The sequence below is a fragment of the Labrus bergylta genome, chromosome 1 (assembly GCF_963930695.1).
Source record: "Labrus bergylta chromosome 1, fLabBer1.1, whole genome shotgun sequence".
Classification (NCBI taxonomy): Eukaryota; Metazoa; Chordata; class Actinopteri; order Labriformes; family Labridae; genus Labrus; species Labrus bergylta.
The window spans coordinates 37,764,772-37,784,839 of record NC_089195.1 but is presented as its reverse complement, the minus strand read 5'-3'; the positions used below and the strand labels follow the sequence as shown (position 1 = coordinate 37,784,839).

The following is a 20,068-nucleotide window of genomic DNA, read 5'->3' as shown; positions in this document are numbered from 1 at the left end:
GCTGGTTATCAAAAAATATATATTGTTGCTTAATTCTGCTAAAACAGAAATGATGTTTATCGAACCAGCAAAACTGCGTCATCTTTTTGATCCTATTACTTTGTCTCTCGATGATTGTGTAATCAATCGCAGAGACCGAGTTAAGAATCTTGGTGTGCTTTTCGATCAAACACTATCGTTTGAATTACACATAAAGGAAGTGACCAGAGTTGCTTTTTTCCACCTGAGAAACATCTCCAAGATCAGATCAATCTTGTCATTTAAGGACGTGTCATCTAGGCTGGATTATTGTAATGTCCTTCTGTCGGGTCTGCCAAAAAAAAGTCTGCGAAGTCTGCAGATGGTTCAGAATGCTGCAGCTCGTGTTCTGACCGGAGCCTGCAGATATGAACACATTACCCCGGTGTTGGCGTCTCTTCATTGGCTCCCTATTCATGCCAGAGCAGATTTTAAGGTGCTGCTGCTAACTTTTAAAATATTAGATGGTAGTGCACCATTGTATCTTACCGACCTGGTGAACCCCTATGTGCCTGCCCGAGCCCTGCATTCTCAGGGGACGGGTCTTTTGAGTGTCCCAAAGGTCAGAAAGAAGACAGTTAGTGAGCGGGCTTTTTCTTTCAGTGCACCGACACTTTGGAACAGGTTACCTCTGGACATTAGGCAGGCTTGTTCTGTTGAGGTTTTTAAACCAAAGTTGAAGACCCATCTGTTTACTGTTGATTATGAGTCATGATTTCTCTGTATGTTTTTCCTGTATTTTAACTGTATTGCTTTGTACAGCACTTTGATTTAAAGCGCTATATGAATAAATCTATTATTACTATTATTATTATAATTATTATTATTACCCATCCCCACCTCCATCTTCATCCCTATAATCCCCACCTCCAAAACATCCAAAACATCCAAAACCCCACCTCCCCCCCTCCTTTATTCCCATCCTCATCTCCATCACCATCTTGGGTGTAATGGTTTGTCAGGAGGCTTAAAACCTGCCAAAAGCCTTTCAAAAGATCCCTTACAAGAATCTTATACATAATATCCCCTGACATCTGTTCTGTCAGTAGTTTTATTTTATGTTTGGATTTATGGTCACTGAAAAGTTAAACTGAGAGACACATGGATCTGTAAAACACAGTAAACTCACTGACTGTTTAAAGAGCATCACTTTTATCATGGATTCCTCTCTGAAAGCATCCTGGTGGAACCGTTCTGATGTGCATGCAGGGACATAAAGTTAAACATACAAGCTTTTGAGTCTTTTTCAGGGAAAAGAAAACCAGGAGACATGAATGTCCTGTGTTAATAATGTTGATCTGTATGAAAATGAAATTAATCACTTAACGCGTTCTTTTTAAATACATGTGACTGATAGCTAAAGGCTATATGTAATATTTGAGTATTATACACATGTAGAAAACTCGGCTTTGGTTCCTGAAATAAGACGTTACATAACGCAGCTCCTGCCTGAGCCAATCAGATTGCAGCATTCAGCCTGCAGGCTCTTTGCACTTCGCTGATCAATTTAGTGTGTCCACTGAGCAGCCCAAGTTCAACATACACACATACCAATATACCCAGCACATATAATGCATGTGCACAGAGTTCAGAGTTCTGCTTGAAGACACTTTGACAGGTTCAGCCGGCAAACAGAAACTGTGAGAAAAGGGACAAAGACAGAATAATAATAAAGAAAAGGAGGGTAAGAAGGAGGAAGTGAAGGTTAAAGGGGACGAGGTGATGAAAGAGGAAATGGAGGGAAATAGGTAAAAAAAGATGGAAACAGTGAAGAGGATTAAATCAAAAAGAACAAACTGTAGAAAAGAGAAACGGATGAGAAGGAAAAATTAAGATGAGATTTAATCATTGCAGAAAAAAACAAAGAGATGGAAAAATAACGTGTTTATGATTGAAACTACAGCCGACAACCGGCTGTGTCCAGTTTGCCTGCAGTTATTACAAGTATGGGACATTCAAAGACAGCTCTTTCCTCTTTCTGTACATGGGTTAGGGTTCTCAGATCTCAGAGAATATTTACGTTATTTTTACACAAACTTCCTGTTTCCTCTCTCCCAACACCGTAATCTTTTTACCATGACGTGTATTATCTGACTTTTCTGGGCGGAAACCTGAGGAAGGGTTAGACTTTTAGGATGTGCTAAAGTGAGACTCTGGTAGTTGTACTGTGACTCAGAGATCATCAGACTGTACTGATCCAGAGTCTATTCTGCGTCTTGACCTCCAGCTGAAGAAGATCGGTGGGGGCGGGTTCGGGGAGATCTACGAGGCCTTGGACCTGCTGACGCGGGAGAATGTGGCGCTGAAGGTGGAGTCGGCCCAGCAGCCCAAACAGGTGCTGAAGATGGAGGTGGCGGTGCTCAAGAAGCTGCAGGGTAAGACAACTTTAACCCTCATTTAAACTTGAAACACTAGTCTTTGTCCTGCCTTAAGCCCGGTGTAATACCATGGCCACCTTAAACATGAAAGAAGTCCTGCATCTAAACCTGCCTCACTTTTAGAGGTGCAAGTTTCCCAGGGTGAAACATCAGAAGTAGTATCTGTAAAAATAAGTTCTCCTTTCTTCTTCCATTTCAGGTAAAAACCACGTCTGTAAGTTCATTGGCTGTGGGAGAAACGACAAATTCAACTACGTGGTCATGCAGCTTCAGGTGAGTCCGAGAGACGTTAGCTACACACTAAAATAAAAACATTTGTCAGAATTTGATCCTGAGAACTCCAAGTATAAAAGTGTAGCGTCAACACAGTGATGGCAGCTGGTTTACTTCCCCTTTATGTTGTTGCTAAGCGACCATGTGTGTTGCTGCAGGGTCGTAACCTGGCTGATCTGCGGAGGAGTCAGCCCAGAGGAACCTTCACGATGAGCACCACTCTGCGGCTCGGGAAGCAGATCCTGGAGTCCATCGAGGCCATCCACTCAGTGGGCTTCCTGCACCGCGACATCAAACCAGTACGACAACATCCGCCAAACCTCAGCCCGGTTTCATTGTTTTTAAAGATAGCATGAGATTCAGCTCTTTAACTTGTTCCTGAAGGATGTCATTTCATAGTTTTAGACAATGATTACTCTTTAATGGCTTTTGGCCCTGTACATCACAATATGTGATAAAATTATGTACAGGAAACAATTTCTAATGGAACTAACTTGCTAAGCCAAATAAAGTTTGGTGTTCCACAGGGCTGCATATTAGGACATCAGTGACGTGAATGTGATATCAAATGATGCACGCTGTATTTAATTAGTAATTGATACACATTTTGATATACTTTTGTATAATTGGCGTACAGCAGGCTTCTTTGGATATCACATTCAAGTCATTGTTGTAGAATTAAAATGGGGCCTGTGCTTTCTTTTTTCTTTTTGTGCTGGCAGGGCCCATTTCAAAACAAACCATTGCATTTCAGTGTCTTCAGTGTTGAGTGCAAAATCTACTAGACATCAGCTGTTTTGTCTCTTCTCTCACTGACCAATCAAAATCAAGAAGGGGCGGGACCTCTGATATCAGCTCTGTCAACAACAAAGGAGGAAAAACTAATCAGACTCATCCTTTCAAGGGAACAATTTCAGGTGTAAAGGTGCTTGTTGGAACTTCCTTGAATATAAACAAATATTTGCTTAAAACACACCTCGTGGTGACTGTAAGACGTCCTTTTTACCCTAGCAGGGTTAGTGCTGGTGAGAAATGAAATGAGGTATGAGCACTGCCAGCACTCAATGAATGCCATCAATGGACACAGGCCCAATGTTTTTTCCATACATATAAAGTTTGGTGTTCCACAGGGCTCCATACACAGTCCTCCTCCTTTTCCTCCTCCGTCCTGTAACGATTCTGTTTTCCGTTCCTTCAGTCAAACTTTGCAATGGGCCGGCTTCCCTCCACCTACAGGAAGTGCTACATGCTGGACTTTGGTCTGGCCCGACAATACACCAACACGACGGGGGAGGTCCGACCGGTAAGAAACGTCATCCAGAAACGACGAGTGTGAAACAACAACGTTTAATGTTAACCTGTCGCTGTAGGGAAGACCAGTCCTGCCACCAACACGATTTAGATTTACACATAGTGAAACTAAATAACCAGAGATGTTTAATCATTTCAGAATCCAGTCATCTGTCTTTACTGCTACTGGATGCTTTGAATTCTCCTCGGGATCAATAAAGTATCTTTCCGTTATTAAAGGAGCTCTATTCTGCTGATCCATATTTAAATACCTATGAGCTTACAACATGACATACATGTTGGCGTGATCCTCAGACGTGGTTTCCTGCTGCTCTGAACGAGATGTCATGACAACTTTGGCCAGAACCTGACGTCACGCAGCTCTTTCAAGGACACACCCACCTTGAAGGTCTTTCAAGGACACACCCACCCTGAAGGTCTTTCAAGGACACACCCACCCTGAAGGTCTTTCAAGGACACACCCACCCTGAAGGTCTTTCATGGACGTGCCCACCCTGAAACTCTTTCAAAGACTTCAGTGTTTTTTTCAACTGTTTAATTTCTTTTAGTTTCTCACTTGTTGTTTTTGGCGGGAATGGTCTTCCATACAAACATCTCTAAGCACGTGTCTTCGAACTATTCCGTTTACGCTTTAAAAAAACGCCTCTTCAGTTTCTAGAAGGTTTGTTGTTATTGTAGAGACAGGGTTAGAAACCAGAGAGAGAGAGAGTGAGTGGGGAATGACATGCGTTAAAATAACCATTGGTGGGATTTGAACCTGGACTGAACGTTTTGATGGCTACGGCCCGTACTTACGCCACTTGGCCATAGTGACGCTACTTTTCTTCTTTAGCGGCCTAAAAATAGCACGAATGAAAAACTTAAAAATATAAAACGCGTCAGACAGATGGGGTGTGTTTACTGCAATGCAGCACGAGAGTCTGTCAGAGGAGTGTGTGTGTGTGTGTGTGTGTGTGTGTGTGTGTGTGTGTGTGTGTGTGTGTGTGTGTGTGTGTGTGTGTGTGTGTGTGTGTGTGTGTGTGTGTGTGTGTGTGTGTGTGTGTGTGTGTGTGTGTGTGTGTGTGTGTGTGTGTGTGTGTGTGTGTGTGTGTGTGTGTGTGTGTGTGTGTGTGTGTTATTGACGATTATGTTAAAGCAGCCTGAGGACGTTTTCAAGGATGATCATCCTGAAACAGCTCAAGATGTTGTGATTGGTCAACATCAGGTCGGCTGGTTTTGTAGTTCTCTCTCTCCCTCTTTCTCTCTCTCTTTCTCTTTCTCTATCTCTACGTCTCTCTCTCTCCCTCTCTTTCTCTCTATGTCTCTCTACGTCTCTCTCTCTCCCTCTCTTTCTCTCTATGTCTCTATCTCTACGTCTCTCTCTCTCCCTCTCTTTCTCTCTATGTCTCTCTCTCATTCATTCGTTGTGTCTCTATCAGTCTGAGCTATTTTTAAGTCAGTGAGGACGTGAGCTTCTTCACATTTCTCTTAACCCCACCTCCTCATGTCCTTCTTTTCCCTCCTCCTTTCCTCCCAGCTTGCCTCTCATCTTCTCTTCGTCGTCCTTTCTCATCGTTCTCCTCCTCTTTGCCTGTTCTACCCTTCTTTTGCTTTCCTTCCTCTTCCTCCTCCTCCTCCTTCTCATCCTGCAGTCTTGTTTCTGTTGCAGCAGTGAGATGAATATTTGATGCTCCTTCATGCATCAGTGGGCGAGACGCCACTCTCTTGCTCTCTCTCCCTACAGCTGAGTCAGCTTCTGTCCAATCATGTGAGAGGACTGCTGCCCTCCCTTCTCTCCCTCTCTATCTCTCCTTCTCACAGTGACATCATCACATGGGCTAAACAGGAAGTCCTCTCAACAAAATTATATCTGACAGTTACAGTCAGGATTTGTGTGTGTGTGTGTGTGTGTGTGTGTGTTTGTCTCTGTTTGTGTGTCTGTGTGTTTATGTATGTGTGTGTGTGTGTGTGTGTGTGTTTGTGTGTAGGATCAGCTGTTAGCATGTTAGCTGCTGATATATAAATCATGTGGACCGAGTAAAAAAGCTTCTTCTGATCACTGCACATCAGTTTTCTCTCACAAACCTCACTCTCTCTCTCTGCAGGAATCAGACTCCATATTTGTAGTTTCATCATGAAAACTTCAAAACTTTTAAAACCTCCAGCTTTTTAATATAAATCTCCATTTGAAGACATTATTGCTGTGTTGAATATTTAGAAAGGATAGAGTTCCCTCTGACAGTCTGCATGATGTTCAGTCTGTTTTGATTCCCGATCATCAGTCAGCTCCAAACGATCGATTATTTTTAGTTCTGTGAAGTCTCGTTGCTTTTTTATTTCTGTGTTATTTTCATCATTTTATGTTTCAGTGTTGTTTTTGTTTTTCTTACAGTTCCTTTGGACTTATGATTTTGACGTGCATGTCTCCCGTTTCTTCATCATCTCCATGGTTACCCAGGGATGTGAGTGATTTCTATAGCAACAGAGTGGTCACAGCCGCATCACCAGCCACCTCCTGAAGTTTAGTAATGTATAGACTGAACAAAACTGTGAACACATGATTACAGCATGTCACTCATATATTTATTCTCTAGCATTCTCCCCCGTTATAAGGTTTGTTTTACAGATTCCCCTTATTTACAGTAATGAGTACATCAGAGTACAACAGGAAGTTACTGTAGCATCAAAAGCTAACAGAACAAACAAAAACTATCCTTTACACTACGCTGAGTGAACAATACAACCAAAAAGGTACACGAAAAATCTTTTTTTTCACATTCAGTAACGTTGTTAACTTAAAAAGTTAACAATAAATGGACATAAAAAAAGTACTTGTAAGGGTATGTAAGGGTAAATACAGCTGTATCATCTGCATAAATATTTACTTTAGGTGTAGAAGTAAATACAGCTGTGTCATCTGCATAAAGATGTACCTTATATGTAGAAGTAAATACAGAGTATCATCAGCATAAAGATGTACTTTAGATTTTGAAGTAAATACAGAGTATCATCTGCATAAAGATATACTTTAGATTTAGAAGTAAGTACAGAGTATCATCAGCATAAAGATGTACTTTAGATTTTGAAGTAAATACAGAGTATCATCTGCATAAAGATATACTTCAGATTTAGAAGTAAATACAGAGTATCATCAGCATAAATATGTACTTTAGATTTAGAAGTAAATACAACTTTATCATTTGCATAAAGATGTACTTTAGATTTAGAAGTAAATACAGAGTATCATCAGCATAAAGATGTACTTTAGATTTAGAAGTAAATACAGCTGTATCATCAGCATAAAGATTTACTTTAGATTTTGAAGTAAATACAGAGTATCATCTGCATAAAGATATACTTTAGATTTAGAAGTAAATACAGAGTATCATCAGCATAAAGATGTACTTTAGATGTAGAGGTAAATACAGCTGTATCATCAGCATAAAGATGTACTTTAGATGTAAAAGTAAATACAGATGTATCATCTAAAGTGAAGGTGTAACGCTTGATTTCAAACAGCATCCAAAAACATCCTTATTGTCAGCTGTTTTTGTCCCTGCACTCTTAAGTGCTCTCCCATCAATGTCACTTCTCCCACACCAGCCAATCAAAATGAAGAAGAGGTGGTGCTTCCGATATCAGCTATGTCAACAACAATGGTGGACGAGATACTTAAATGACTCATCTTTTTCGAGGGTAAAGATTCAGGTGTAGAGCTGCTGCTAATGCCAGGTCATGATTAATTTACATTATTTTCATTCTTTCTTAGGGATATTCCTTTGAATAAAATCAAAAACTAAACAAAGAAAGCTTTGATAATAGACTTAATGTTCACTACAGAGGGAAGAATCTTGTTAGATTTTTCAAAACCTACCAACAGTCATCAGCAGTGAGAAGCTGATATTAAGGTAATGAAAAGGTTTTTTGGACACAGGCCCTAAAAAACAGAACTTTTCATGTCGTTCTGTTCTGCTCTCACACATTGACATCAGCATAAACACCCGTTTATGACTCTTTGTGTTTACTGGAGAAGACGTCGGCTGTGTGGCTGCACTGTGACCCACTGCTCATAATTCTGTTTTTGTTTTTATTTGCTTGTTTTAATTTACTCTGACTCCAGCAGCATGACCCCACATCATGCTTCAGATTGGACTGCAAGTTTAAGTGTGACTATCATGTGGCTGTTTTCATGATCACAGAGTAATGAGAAAGAGAAACAAATGCAGCACAGTTCATATCTGAGCCACTTGTGGTTTACACGCAAATTCAATTTGCATCCAATATGGCTGCAGAAAACAAACAAGGGCAACAATAGCAGTACCACAAGTTGTCCAACGTTTTCGCCTTAATTAGTGTCTGCTAATTCTGCTGGAAGAAACACTACTTAAAGTTATATCTTTTAATTTATAAAAAGTCTAACAACATCACAGAGACCTTTTTGGTAAGAGCTCGGGGATTTCCTCTGTAACAAAAGGGTCTCTCTCTGTAGGGATCCTTTCTGTAATGTTGTCACAAACTTAGAACAATTCAATCTTTTTAGTGGCCTTTGCTGCAGCCCAATGAGCATGCGACAACAGTCTCAGTTGAAGTAGATTTAAGCAGCGTGTTTCATTATGATGAGAAGAAACCCGGCCCTCGCTGGTCCACAGAAACAGCTGATATGAGATGATCTCAGACAGAGAAGCTTAATCAGCAGAGGAGACGTTCTGCTTTATTTAACAGCGTGTATATTTAAAGTTATGTGTATTATTCTGTTTGAATGGTTGGAGCAGCAGTGTATAGCGTAGAGATGAGAATGGCGTCGAGCTGTAGGAAGCCAGTTTTTGTGACTAAGTTTTCCTCCTCCTGTGTTCAGCCGAGGACTGTGGCTGGTTTCAGAGGGACGGTCCGCTACGCTTCAGTCAACGCTCATAAAAACAAGGTCAGTGTTTTCTGTATGAAGTATGTGAAGAACGCTGCTGTTGTTGAAATGATGGATGATCACGGTGGTGCCTCTGCAAGACACATGCCAACCTCCAGTTTATGATCTGCAGCCAGTCAGAAGGGGGCGCTCTATGTGTTTTATCTTCACTTTAAGGGGGGTGTCAAATGGTAGAAGGATTGTTTAGTTCTTAAAGAGTCCATATTCTGCCCTTTTTGGGGTTCGTATATTTAATCTATGTTCCTACTTTTGTACGTTCGCAATAGCTAGTCCGAAAAAAGTGTCTGTTTTCATGTACTGCTCCTTCTTGCTCCCTCTACGCTCTGAGTCCGTCAGCTACGCTCTGCTGAGCCCACACTGTTAGACCCCACGTGGGCCAAGTCTGCTTTGATTGGTCTGCCGATCCGCTCTGTCGTTATTAGTCAGTTGCTCAGCACGCGTCTCGAAAATTTCAACATGAGCTGCAGGGCCACAACGAGCCAATGGGCTTAGATCAGTGATCTCACACTGACAATGACGTCGGACTGACACATTTTTATTGAGGGGGGCTAGAACCGAGCGTTACATGCAGCTAATGCTACAGCTAACAGGAGGACATGCACAGGACACTTGGAAAACACACTAAAGAGCATATAAAACCAGAAAAAGCATCATAATATGGGACCTTTAACAGCACAATAATAATCGATGATTAGAAAACACTGTTACTGTTGTGTTTTTACAGGAAATGGGTCGCCATGACGACCTGTGGTCATTGTTTTACATGTTGGTGGAGTTTGCTGTTGGACAGTTGCCTTGGCGAAAAATCAAAGACAAGGTAAGACTCCGTTTTTAAGTAAATCCACAGCTTTCTCCAAGACGGAGAAAATTTAACTGTGAAGGTTCACAGAATCTCTTGGAGCCTTTGAGCCTGTTTTAGATCCTTTTGTTTTGGTTTTACCACATATTTCTCATCAGGTTTATCTGTAAAGACGAATGTTGTCAACATAACAGATTTTTAAACTTCCATACCACTACATGAATACTTGTTTCAGTATACCACAGCGACATAATTAGAAACACCCAGCGTTGGGTCATGTCTTTTCTTTTAATATTCAAAATTAAATATCCTGCACACATTCTGAATTGCACAAATACATTGCTAACATTTCAAACAGAATCGTTGTAAACATATTTGTTCAAACATCGCTAAAATATGATCTGAAGTTGGAATACGTTTTGGTACTTTTGGGTCCCATGGCTCATTGAATATGAGACATCATCTTAAAGTAAAGTAAAATAAAAGATACTAAAAGAGAGTGATGAACTCTGTTAGCCACATGTTAAGCTCAGTCATTGTTAAATATCAGTTATCCTTTCTCAGCCACTTCAACAGATTTGTGTTGTTCTCTGCAGGAACAAGTGGGTCAGATTAAAGAGCGTTACGACCATCGGATGCTGCTCAAACACATGCCTTCAGAGTTTAATATCTTCCTGGACCACGTTCTGGCCCTGGACTACTACACCAAACCAGACTACCAGGTACACACCATGAACCCACCTGTGTGCTTCAGGGTGTACACCTGGACTTTAGATTCACCTGTATGCTTCAGGGTGTACACCTGGACTTTAGATTCACCCGTGTGCTTCAGGGTGTAACCTGGACTTTAGATTCACCTGTGTGCTTCAGGGTGTAACCTGGACTTTAGATTCACCTGTGTGCTTCAGGGTGTAACCTGGACTTTAGATTCACCCGTGTGCTTCAGGGTGTAACCTGGACTTTAGATTCACCCGTGTGCTTCAGGGTGTAACCTGGACTTTAGATTCACCTGTGTGCTTCAGGGTGTAACCTGGACTTTAGATTCACCTGTATGCTTCAGGGTGTACACCTGGACTTTAGATTCACCTGTATGCTTCAGGGTGTAACCTGGACTTTAGATTCACCTGTATGCTTCAGGGTGTAACCTGGACTTTAGATTCACCTGTATGCTTCAGGGTGTAACCTGGACTTTAGATTCACCTGTATGCTTCAGGGTGTAACCTGGACTTTAGATTCACCTGTATGCTTCAGGGTGTAACCTGGACTTTAGATTCACCTGTGTGCTTCAGGGTGTAACCTGGACTTTAGATTCACCTGTATGCTTCAGGGTGTACACCTGGACTTTAGATTCACCTGTATGCTTCAGGGTGTAACCTGGACTTTAGATTCACCTGTGTGCTTCAGGGTGTAACCTGGACTTTAGATTCACCTGTGTGCTTCAGGGTGTAACCTGGACTTTAGATTCACCTGTATGCTTCAGGGTGTACACCTGGACTTTAGATTCACCCGTGTGCTTCAGGGTGTACACCTGGACTTTAGATTCACCCGTGTGCTTCAGAGTGTACACCTGGACTTTAGATTCACCTGTGTGCTTCAGAGTCTACACCTGGACTTTAGATTCACCCGTGTGCTTCAGAGTCTACACCTGGACTTTAGATTCACCCGTGTGCTTCAGGGTGTACACCTGGACTTTAGATTCACCCGTGTGCTTCAGGGTGTACACCTGGACTTTAGATTCACCCGTATGCTTCAGGGTGTACACCTGGACTTTAGATTCACCTGTGTGCTTCAGAGTCTACACCTGGACTTTAGATTCACCTGTATGCTTCAGAGTGTACACCTGGACTTCACCTGTGTGCTTTGTGTGTTTGTCCAGCTGCTCATGTCGGTGTTTGAGAACAGCATGAAGGAGCGAATCATCACAGAGAACGAGCCTTTTGACTGGGAGAAGGGAGGAGGTGATGTCACGCTGTCAACCAGTGCCTCCACACAACCACAGCACAACACCCGACCCACTGCCGCCATGGTTGGGTAAGAGCCAATCCGTGAGCTGTTTGAGAGCGGCTTTATGCCCTGTGAAGCCAAAAAGGACAAAGATGATTGTTATTCCTCTGTGATGTGGAGGTGTATCATTTATACAATAATATAATTAATAATGTAATATAGAGCCTGACCGATTAATCATGTAAACGTACATGCTCAGTTACTCTCCAGCTGAGTGACCATCTTGTCTTTATTATAAATCTTTTCCACAAATGTTTGATAACTGAGGGATCAAAACAGTAAATATAGATATATATAGATAGATTGTATCGGGTTCTACAATAATATAATGTTTAAATGTTTTCAAGATCAGATCTGTGAAACATCATCATTTGTTCTCTGTAAACAGAGCCATCGTGACGCCCATTCCTGGAGATCTTCAGCGGGAGAACACCGACGACGTTCTGCAGGATGAACACCTGAGTGACCAGGAGAACGCCCCACCCGCCCCACCCAGCCGCCCCCCCGGGGAGACGAGTGCCCAGCATGTCGGGGAGACGGGAGAGACCTGGGAGGACACGGACTTCAACCGCAACAGACTCAGGATCAGCCTGAACAAGGTGTGACTTGTGACCTGAGCACCTGGTACCTGTTCTTTACTCGAGTATTTACATGATCTTTCACTGTAATATCCCTGCTCAGGGCACTCAGGAGGAGGAGTCAGGTCGGGGGGCGTGTCCAGCGTCACCGGTTCGAGGAGGAGCCCCAGAGTCGCCCACAGGTCAGGGTCGGTCGTTACGCTACCGCCGAGTCAACAGCCCCGAATCTGACCGTCTTTCTGCTGCTGATGGCCGAGTCGACGGATATGGACAGAGGTGACGGAAACACCTGACAGCTTTCTCTTGATACTTCCCTGAAACAAGATGTGTGGCATGGTTTTGGTTTTGCTTCTTGCTCTTTAGCCGTGGATTTTTGAATATGACTTGAGACTCTGGTTTAACCTCAGAGGTCTTTACTGACTCACTGAAGCTTCCCCAGACAAGCCTTGTTGTTTCCCTTATTTATGTGAGACTCTCTTTGACTTGTACTTATTGACTTGACTCATGTCTTGACGCATGCTTTACCTCAGAAACATTGACTTGATTTTGTCTTAAATGACTTAAACCTGACTCGGACCTCAACAGCTTTCGTCTTAACTGACTTGGCGTGGACTGTGCCTCAGGATTGACTTGATCTTTCCAGACTGACTTGTAACCTGTCCTGGCTTAAGACCTGATGTGACTCTTCTTTGTGATCTAACTGGGACTTTGGACCTTTGTGAATTGGGAATCAACTTGTAACTTGATTGAGACTCGACCCCCTTTTCTTTGCCTTCTTGACTTGAAGACTTGTGGCTCGACTTGGCCTGAAACTTGCTCTTATTTCAATGGGCTTGATCCAAGTTTATCCATCTTGAGATTTCCTTTTAGAGACCTGTGATTTCTGGTGGACTTGAGACCTGACTTGAACCTTTCTTGCTTTCAGACTTGGACTCCTATTTGAACCATTATTTATTGACTTTACAAAGACTTTTTTTTTTTTTTTTTAAAGATTTTTTTTTTGACTTTTTGGGCCTTTATTGGAACAGTGGATAGAGTCAGAAATCAGGGAGAGAGAGAGAGTGGGGAATCACATGTGGGAAAGGAGCCACAGGCTGGATTCGAACCTGGGCTGCCCGCTTGGAAGACTACAGCTTCCATACATGGGACGCGCGCACTAACCCCTGCGCCACCAGCGCCCCGACTTTACGAAGACTTTTAAATTGACTGAACACCTCAAACTTCAGAGTTGACTCGGTCTTATCTAGTCTGACTAAAAGCCTGACTTGGACTTGCCAAATAGACTTTAGATCTTCTGAAAAACCTCGAGCTTGTTCTTTAATGACCTGAAACATGGACTTTCACTAGTCTGGGCTCGTTTGGCCTGATGAATTTGAACCAAAAGCAATTTGTCGAGTGTCTGTCGACTTGCAGTCCGTCTAGTCTTCAGGCCTCTAAATGTTTCCCTGCATGTCCCACAGGTCGAGAATGGACATCCTTGGCTCTCCTTCTCGGCACGTTTATTCCTCACAGCCCGCTCAGATGCTGTCTGTTGACCCTGGTTGCCGTGGTGATCGTCAGGTCAGCGGCCGGCAGGAAGTGTCAGTGGCGTCAGTGGACCAGGAAGCGCACAGCAACGCCTTTATTCGCTCCGTCCCGCTGGCCGAGGAGGAGGACTTTGACAGCAAAGAGTGGGTGATCATCGACAAAGAGACGGAGCTTCGAGACTTCCAACCGACAACGTCAGGAACCACAGACGAAGAGCCTGAGGAGCTCCGCCCCCTGGAGGAGCAGGAGGAGAGGAGAAGGCTCAGAGCGGGAGGTAAGAGCTGACATTTAAAGGTCTGAAGTATCAGATCATTTTGTCATCATACTGATGAGATACTGAAAGTCAAACAGGTTAGCATCTGAAAATACAAATGAAACTTTTATTATCCTGCAGGAGGCGAGCTGGTGGTCCGACCAAAGACTCACACCAGGGAGAGCAGCCGAGGGATGCTAACGCTAACGGAGGAGGAGGCGTCAAGGAGGAGCGGAGGAAGCCCCGCCCAGTCACCGTGTCACTCGCTACCATCAGGACGCCCCCGCCGGAGAGAGTCAGAGCCCATTGGACCTCAGAGACCGGTAAGAGACCCAGCCAGCCAATCAGAGGAGAGCTTGGCTCTCTGGTGTTGGTGGACAGATGAGGAGGTGCGCGGCTGCCGTGCAGACACTCTGACACAAGGAGGCGCTGTGCTAAAGCTGCTCACTCTCATGTGTCCATCAACATGCAGCTTAAAGGACAAATCCAGCCAATCACAGCTCTGCTCTCTGGGTCCCATCATTGTGAGTGATCCTGAAAGTTTGAGCATCACTGTGGGATGATAAGAGCTCAAACCTAAAGGTGATTGGTTCAAACTCCAGACCTACCGTTCAGACTACTAGAGTGCATTTTAGCACGTCGCTGAACCCCGACAGTCAGGAAAGACTTAATTAACCATATGTAGATTCTCTCATAATAATAACAATAATAATACATTTTTATAACTCGAAAGTTTAACAGACCAAAAAGTGACCTTATTAAGGCGAGGGGGAGGAGCCAGAAAGAAGAGGGGTTGACAATCAGCGAGGGGGAGGAGCCAGAAAGAAGAGGGGTTGACAATCAGCGAGGGGGAGGAGCCAGAAAGAAGAGGGGTTGACAATCAGCGAGGGGGAGGGGGAGGAGCCAGAAAGAAGAGAGGGGTTGACAATCAGCGAGGACGAGGGGGAGGAGCCAGGATGGATTCACCTTCTCGTACACCCGCCAAGACAAAGAAGGCGTTGTTTAAATACTTTGATGCTGTCGATCATTAACAAAGATTGTATATTTGTAAACATAGTATCAAAGTATTGAAGCGTCGGGTGTCGTTAAAGGTAATGAGCAGAACATTGTGCCTCCTGCTGGACTTGTCCTTTAAATCGTCACAGTGGTGACCTACAGGCGTGACACGGCAGCAGCGTCTACAGCCGCCATCAGTCACAGGAAGTCCATCTGTTCAACCAGCAGCAGCAGCAGATGAAAATGTTCTCCAACAGTTAAAGAGCAGCTAGTGACACACAGCAGCTTACACTATGTTGATCCCGTCTCCACACACCCTGTGAAAGCTCTAGTGTTTAGTACCTACCTCTACGCTGATAACACCGTGCTGTTCTGAAGCAATCTGCAGAGTAACTCCAAAACGTTTTGCAACTTTCAGTCACTCAGATTTATGAACTTCCCTGATCACATCTGGAGCTCTAGTTTGAAGACACTCAACTCTCTTCCTGTTTGTTGAAGGAACAGGAAGAGGAAACACGTAGCTTAGCATAATGACCAGGAAACAGCTAGCTTGATTTGATGGTCCTCCTTACTTACCACTGTTGAAAATCATGTGTTGAAATAAACGTGTCAGATGTCTCGTTAGGTTTATTTACACTCTGGCGCTGCTGTTGGTTCAAATTCCTGTGACTCGTTCAAACCTGATTCTGCTGTTTCTGAACGCTGCTGTCGTCTTTTATCTGTTCATGGAGCAAAGCTGAAATGTTTTCCATCTCTTTGCTTTTGCTCATGACTTTTACTTTAGACCATTGTTTTATTCTGAAGGAATGAATGGGAAACAGCAGCTACTCCCTTCCTGTACGATCTGACCTGTAGCCATGATGGTGATGTTTTCATCTTCTGTTGTTCTGCTGTGTTTCCTCTGTGACTCGTGATAGTCCAGGTGACACGACCTGGTCGTACAGAGGACACACACACACACACACACACACACACACACACACACGCAGCTACACACACACACACACACAACATGCGCGCGCACACACACACACGCAGATACACACACACACACACACACACACACACACACACACACACACACTATTTTTTGTCGCCCTTCATGATCATTTGGCACTTTGTATTTATCAGAGATGCCTCGACCTGCTGAGTGTCAAAAACTTTACTTCCTGTTTCCTTCTGAAGTTTTATGACATTTATGTTGAACGTGTCTTTAGATATTAAGTAAAAGTGAAATGATCTATTACAATCAAACATGTTCTCTTGTTAGACAGATTCAAACTCAGAGACGTTTCCTGCTGAAGGATCTCTGACAGACTCTGTCTCACTGAACAAAAGATTTTCATGTTTTATATCCGTTAATAATTAATATTCATCTAATATTTCCTATAAAGTGCTACTTCTCACATCAGGTCAAACTTTTCAATAAAGCGCTCGAACACATTGAGGTTTCATCATTGAAGTGTTCCTGTGTAAAAACATTATATTAATTAAATAACATGTAAACGTGCCTGCGATGGAGAGAGAGAGAGAGAGAGAGAGAGACGTGAGGCTACGCGCTTGGGCAGAGAGGTGAGGGGACAAGCAGGGTCAGAGAAACATTCTGTATTTCTGCTCCTGTATGTCAAACCTTTCTGTCCTCTGCTGATTGGCTCCTCATGTCTACACTGCAGACACGTTTGAGATTTAAGATTTACTTTTATTGATCCCCGCAAGGGGAAATTTCTGTTTTTACACTCTGTAAGTCATGAACACACACATGCAGAAACAGGATCCTACATGCACTAATGGAGAGAAGCCAGAGTGACGGAGCGGCCCACAGCGGGGGCGCTCCTGAGCTGATGGTGGGGAGGGGGTTCAGTGCCTTGCTCAAGGGCAACTCGGCAGTGCTCTAGTACTTGGTCCACACCGGGACTTGAACCGGCGACCCTCCGGTTCCCAACCCAAGTCCCTACAGACTACTGCCGCTACTGAGCTACTGAGCTACTGCCGCCTTGTTGTGTGTGTGGTCGTCTGTAAGTGTTTGTGTCGCTGTGTGCACGCCATGAAAGGACTCGTGTCTTAGTCAGAGATTGGCTATGGGTGGTCAGCGGTCAGGGCCTAGCAGGCCATCCATCCACCCACCCATCTATGGGTTCCCCTTTATGATTCAGGCCCTGTGCCAACACTATGCGCAGGGAAAGTGAAACTGTGGAAGTTTTTGTATGATCTTGCTATCTGTATTCAGAAGCGTTGTATTACTGTTCATGAGCATTTCTTTTGTGAATTCAGGCTAAGATAGTGTTCTAATTTCTCTATGAAGCCTGCTTTTGCTCTCAGATAGTCTCTGCTTCCACTCAGATAATCTCTGCTTCCACTCAGATAGTCTCTGCTTACTCTCAGATAGTCTCTGCTTCCACTCAGATAATCTCTGCTTCCACTCAGATAGTCTCTGCTTACTCTCAGATAGTCTCTGCTTCCACTCAGATAGTCTCTGCTTACTCTCAGATAGTCTCTGCTTACTCTCAGATAGTCTCTGCTTCCACTCAGATAATCTCTGTTTACACTCAGATAGTCTCTGTTTACACTCAGATAGTCTCTGTTTACACTCAGATAGTCTCTGCTCGCACTCAGATAGTCTCTGCTCACACTCAGATAGTCTCTGTTTACACTCAGATAATCTCTGTTTACACTCAGATAGTCTCTGCTCACACTCAGATAGTCTCTGTTTACACTCAGATAGTCTCTGTTTACACTCAGATAGTCTCTGTTTACACTCAGATAGTCTCTGCTTCCACTCAGATAATCTCTGCTTCCACTCAGATAGTCTCTGCTTACTCTCAGATAGTCTCTGCTTCCACTCAGATAATCTCTGCTTCCACTCAGATAGTCTCTGCTTACTCTCAGATAGTCTCTGCTTACTCTCAGATAGTCTCTGCTTCCACTCAGATAATCTCTGTTTACACTCAGATAGTCTCTGTTTACACTCAGATAGTCTCTGTTTACACTCAGATAGTCTCTGCTCGCACTCAGATAGTCTCTGCTCACACTCAGATAGTCTCTGTTTACACTCAGATAATCTCTGTTTACACTCAGATAGTCTCTGCTCACACTCAGATAGTCTCTGTTTACACTCAGATAGTCTCTGTTTACACTCAGATAGTCTCTGTTTACACTCAGATAGTCTCTGCTCGCACTCAGATAGTCTCTGCTCACACTCAGATAGTCTCTGCTTACTCTCAGATAGTCTCTGCTTCCACTCAGATAGTCTCTGCTTACTCTCAGATAGTCTCTGCTTCCACTCAGATAATCTCTGCTTCCACTCAGTTAGTCTCTGCTTACACTCAGTTAGTCTCTGCTTACACTCAGTTAGTCTCTGTTTACACTCAGTTAGTCTCTGTTTACACTCAGTTAGTCTCTGCTTACACTCAGTTAGTCTCTGTTTACACTCAGATAGTCTCTGCTTACACTCAGGTAATCTCTGTTTACACTCAGATAGTCTCTGCTTACACTCAGATAGTCTCTGCTTACACTCACGTAGTCTCTGTTTACACTCAGATAGTCTGCTTACACTCAGGTAATCTCTGTTTACACTCAGATAGTCTCTGTTTACACTCAGATAGTCTCTGCTTACACTCAGATAGTCTCTGTTTACTCTCAGATAGTCTCTGCTTACACTCAGATAGTCTCTGCTTGTTGATGTGCTCATGATAAACCAGCACTGTGATATGGAGGCTGGAGATCTGAAGAGGATGTCGTGTGTGTCAGTTCGTCCGTCAGACTTGTTGCTCAGTTGCTTAGTTTCTGTTTGTTTTGTTTCTTTGTCATTTCTGAATGAGAATATAGCATATTAATCGATATTAAATCAAGTTTAACCAGAGATTTTTTATTCATTATTGCTTATCTAATGGTGGAGCCCTGTATCTGCAGGTCTGACTAAATTAGATGACACTGTCTAAATTAGGGAACCCACCACCAAGTCCTTCAATGGAAATCTTGATCAGATTAATTTAATGAAAAATGGTGCAGTTTGAAACTCGGAGGGAACAAAGACACCAAACGTGTTTAACAAGTGTTTCTTTCACCTTTTGACACTATTTTATTCTTGGCACTGTTTTCAGCCTGAAGATCGACTTTATTTACTTTGTTAGACCGACGAGTTTCGTCGTCATCAGGGTCATGAAGGCCACAAGCTGACATACCTCGGTCTAATTAAGTCGATCTTCATGCTACAAGTGTTGCTGGAGCTTTGTGACTCTGCCAGTCTTTCTCTCTCCATGACATTGGTAGTTGGTGAAGTGGTGCCAGAACGTGAAGTGGTTCACAACTTTATATTTTTGGACTCCTGGGACTCCGTATGTGAACGATTCATAAAATAAAAACGTATGAAGTATAAATATGAACTTAAAACAACCTAAAGCATATCTCTGAACAATAAAGGAAATCTAAACAGTAAAAGTTACACCAAATAAAAACGGATGCTTAAACAAACCACTTCTGTACCTATCGGCTGTATAACTAACGGAATGTGGCATTTCGATAGAAGAGGACCAAATCTAACGAATCAGAAAAGAGCTGAAACTTTGGTCATATCACTGCAGCAGTCCGGCACCTCCTGGAGGCTGCAGAGCTCAGTACAGCCACAATATGACTGAACAACAATCTGAATATTTATCTCGTTTTTATTGTCTTGTGATTCATTTTTGTATTCTTATATGTAAACATGTTTAAAGTTGATGCAGTCATTATATTTCTAAAGGGTTCATCCTCTGGAGATAAGGACATTTCATGCCTGTGTGCTTGAACATTTTGTCCTCATGGGGGTGTTAGAGGAAAGATAAATAAAGAAAAAGCTGTTTTGAACATTTTACATTTTCTTTAGGTTCTACGTTGTAATCATGAGTGTGGTGACTTTTTGATTTGATTCATTTATAAATTTCTACATGTATGTGACCTTTTGATTTATTCATGCACTCATTTCTTTATCACAGTCAGGTTTGGTCCTCATTACATACCGGCTGCTCTCTTTATCACAGTCAGGTTTGGTACTCA

At 43.0% G+C, this 20,068-nt stretch overlaps 1 protein-coding gene across 1 annotated transcript in view; it reads left to right on the top strand.

Moving 5' to 3' along the window:
- The window catches only part of ttbk1a (tau tubulin kinase 1a), a 55,890-nt gene that overhangs the window by 18,358 nt on the left and 17,464 nt on the right, over window positions 1–20,068 (top strand). The window contains 12 exon segments of the mRNA XM_065960823.1: window positions 2,246–2,393; window positions 2,596–2,669; window positions 2,828–2,968; window positions 3,868–3,972; window positions 8,815–8,880; window positions 9,605–9,697; window positions 10,276–10,401; window positions 11,556–11,710; window positions 12,072–12,282; window positions 12,365–12,537; window positions 13,722–14,062; window positions 14,183–14,364. Coding sequence (XP_065816895.1) covers window positions 2,246–2,393; window positions 2,596–2,669; window positions 2,828–2,968; window positions 3,868–3,972; window positions 8,815–8,880; window positions 9,605–9,697; window positions 10,276–10,401; window positions 11,556–11,710; window positions 12,072–12,282; window positions 12,365–12,537; window positions 13,722–14,062; window positions 14,183–14,364 — 1,815 coding nt within the window.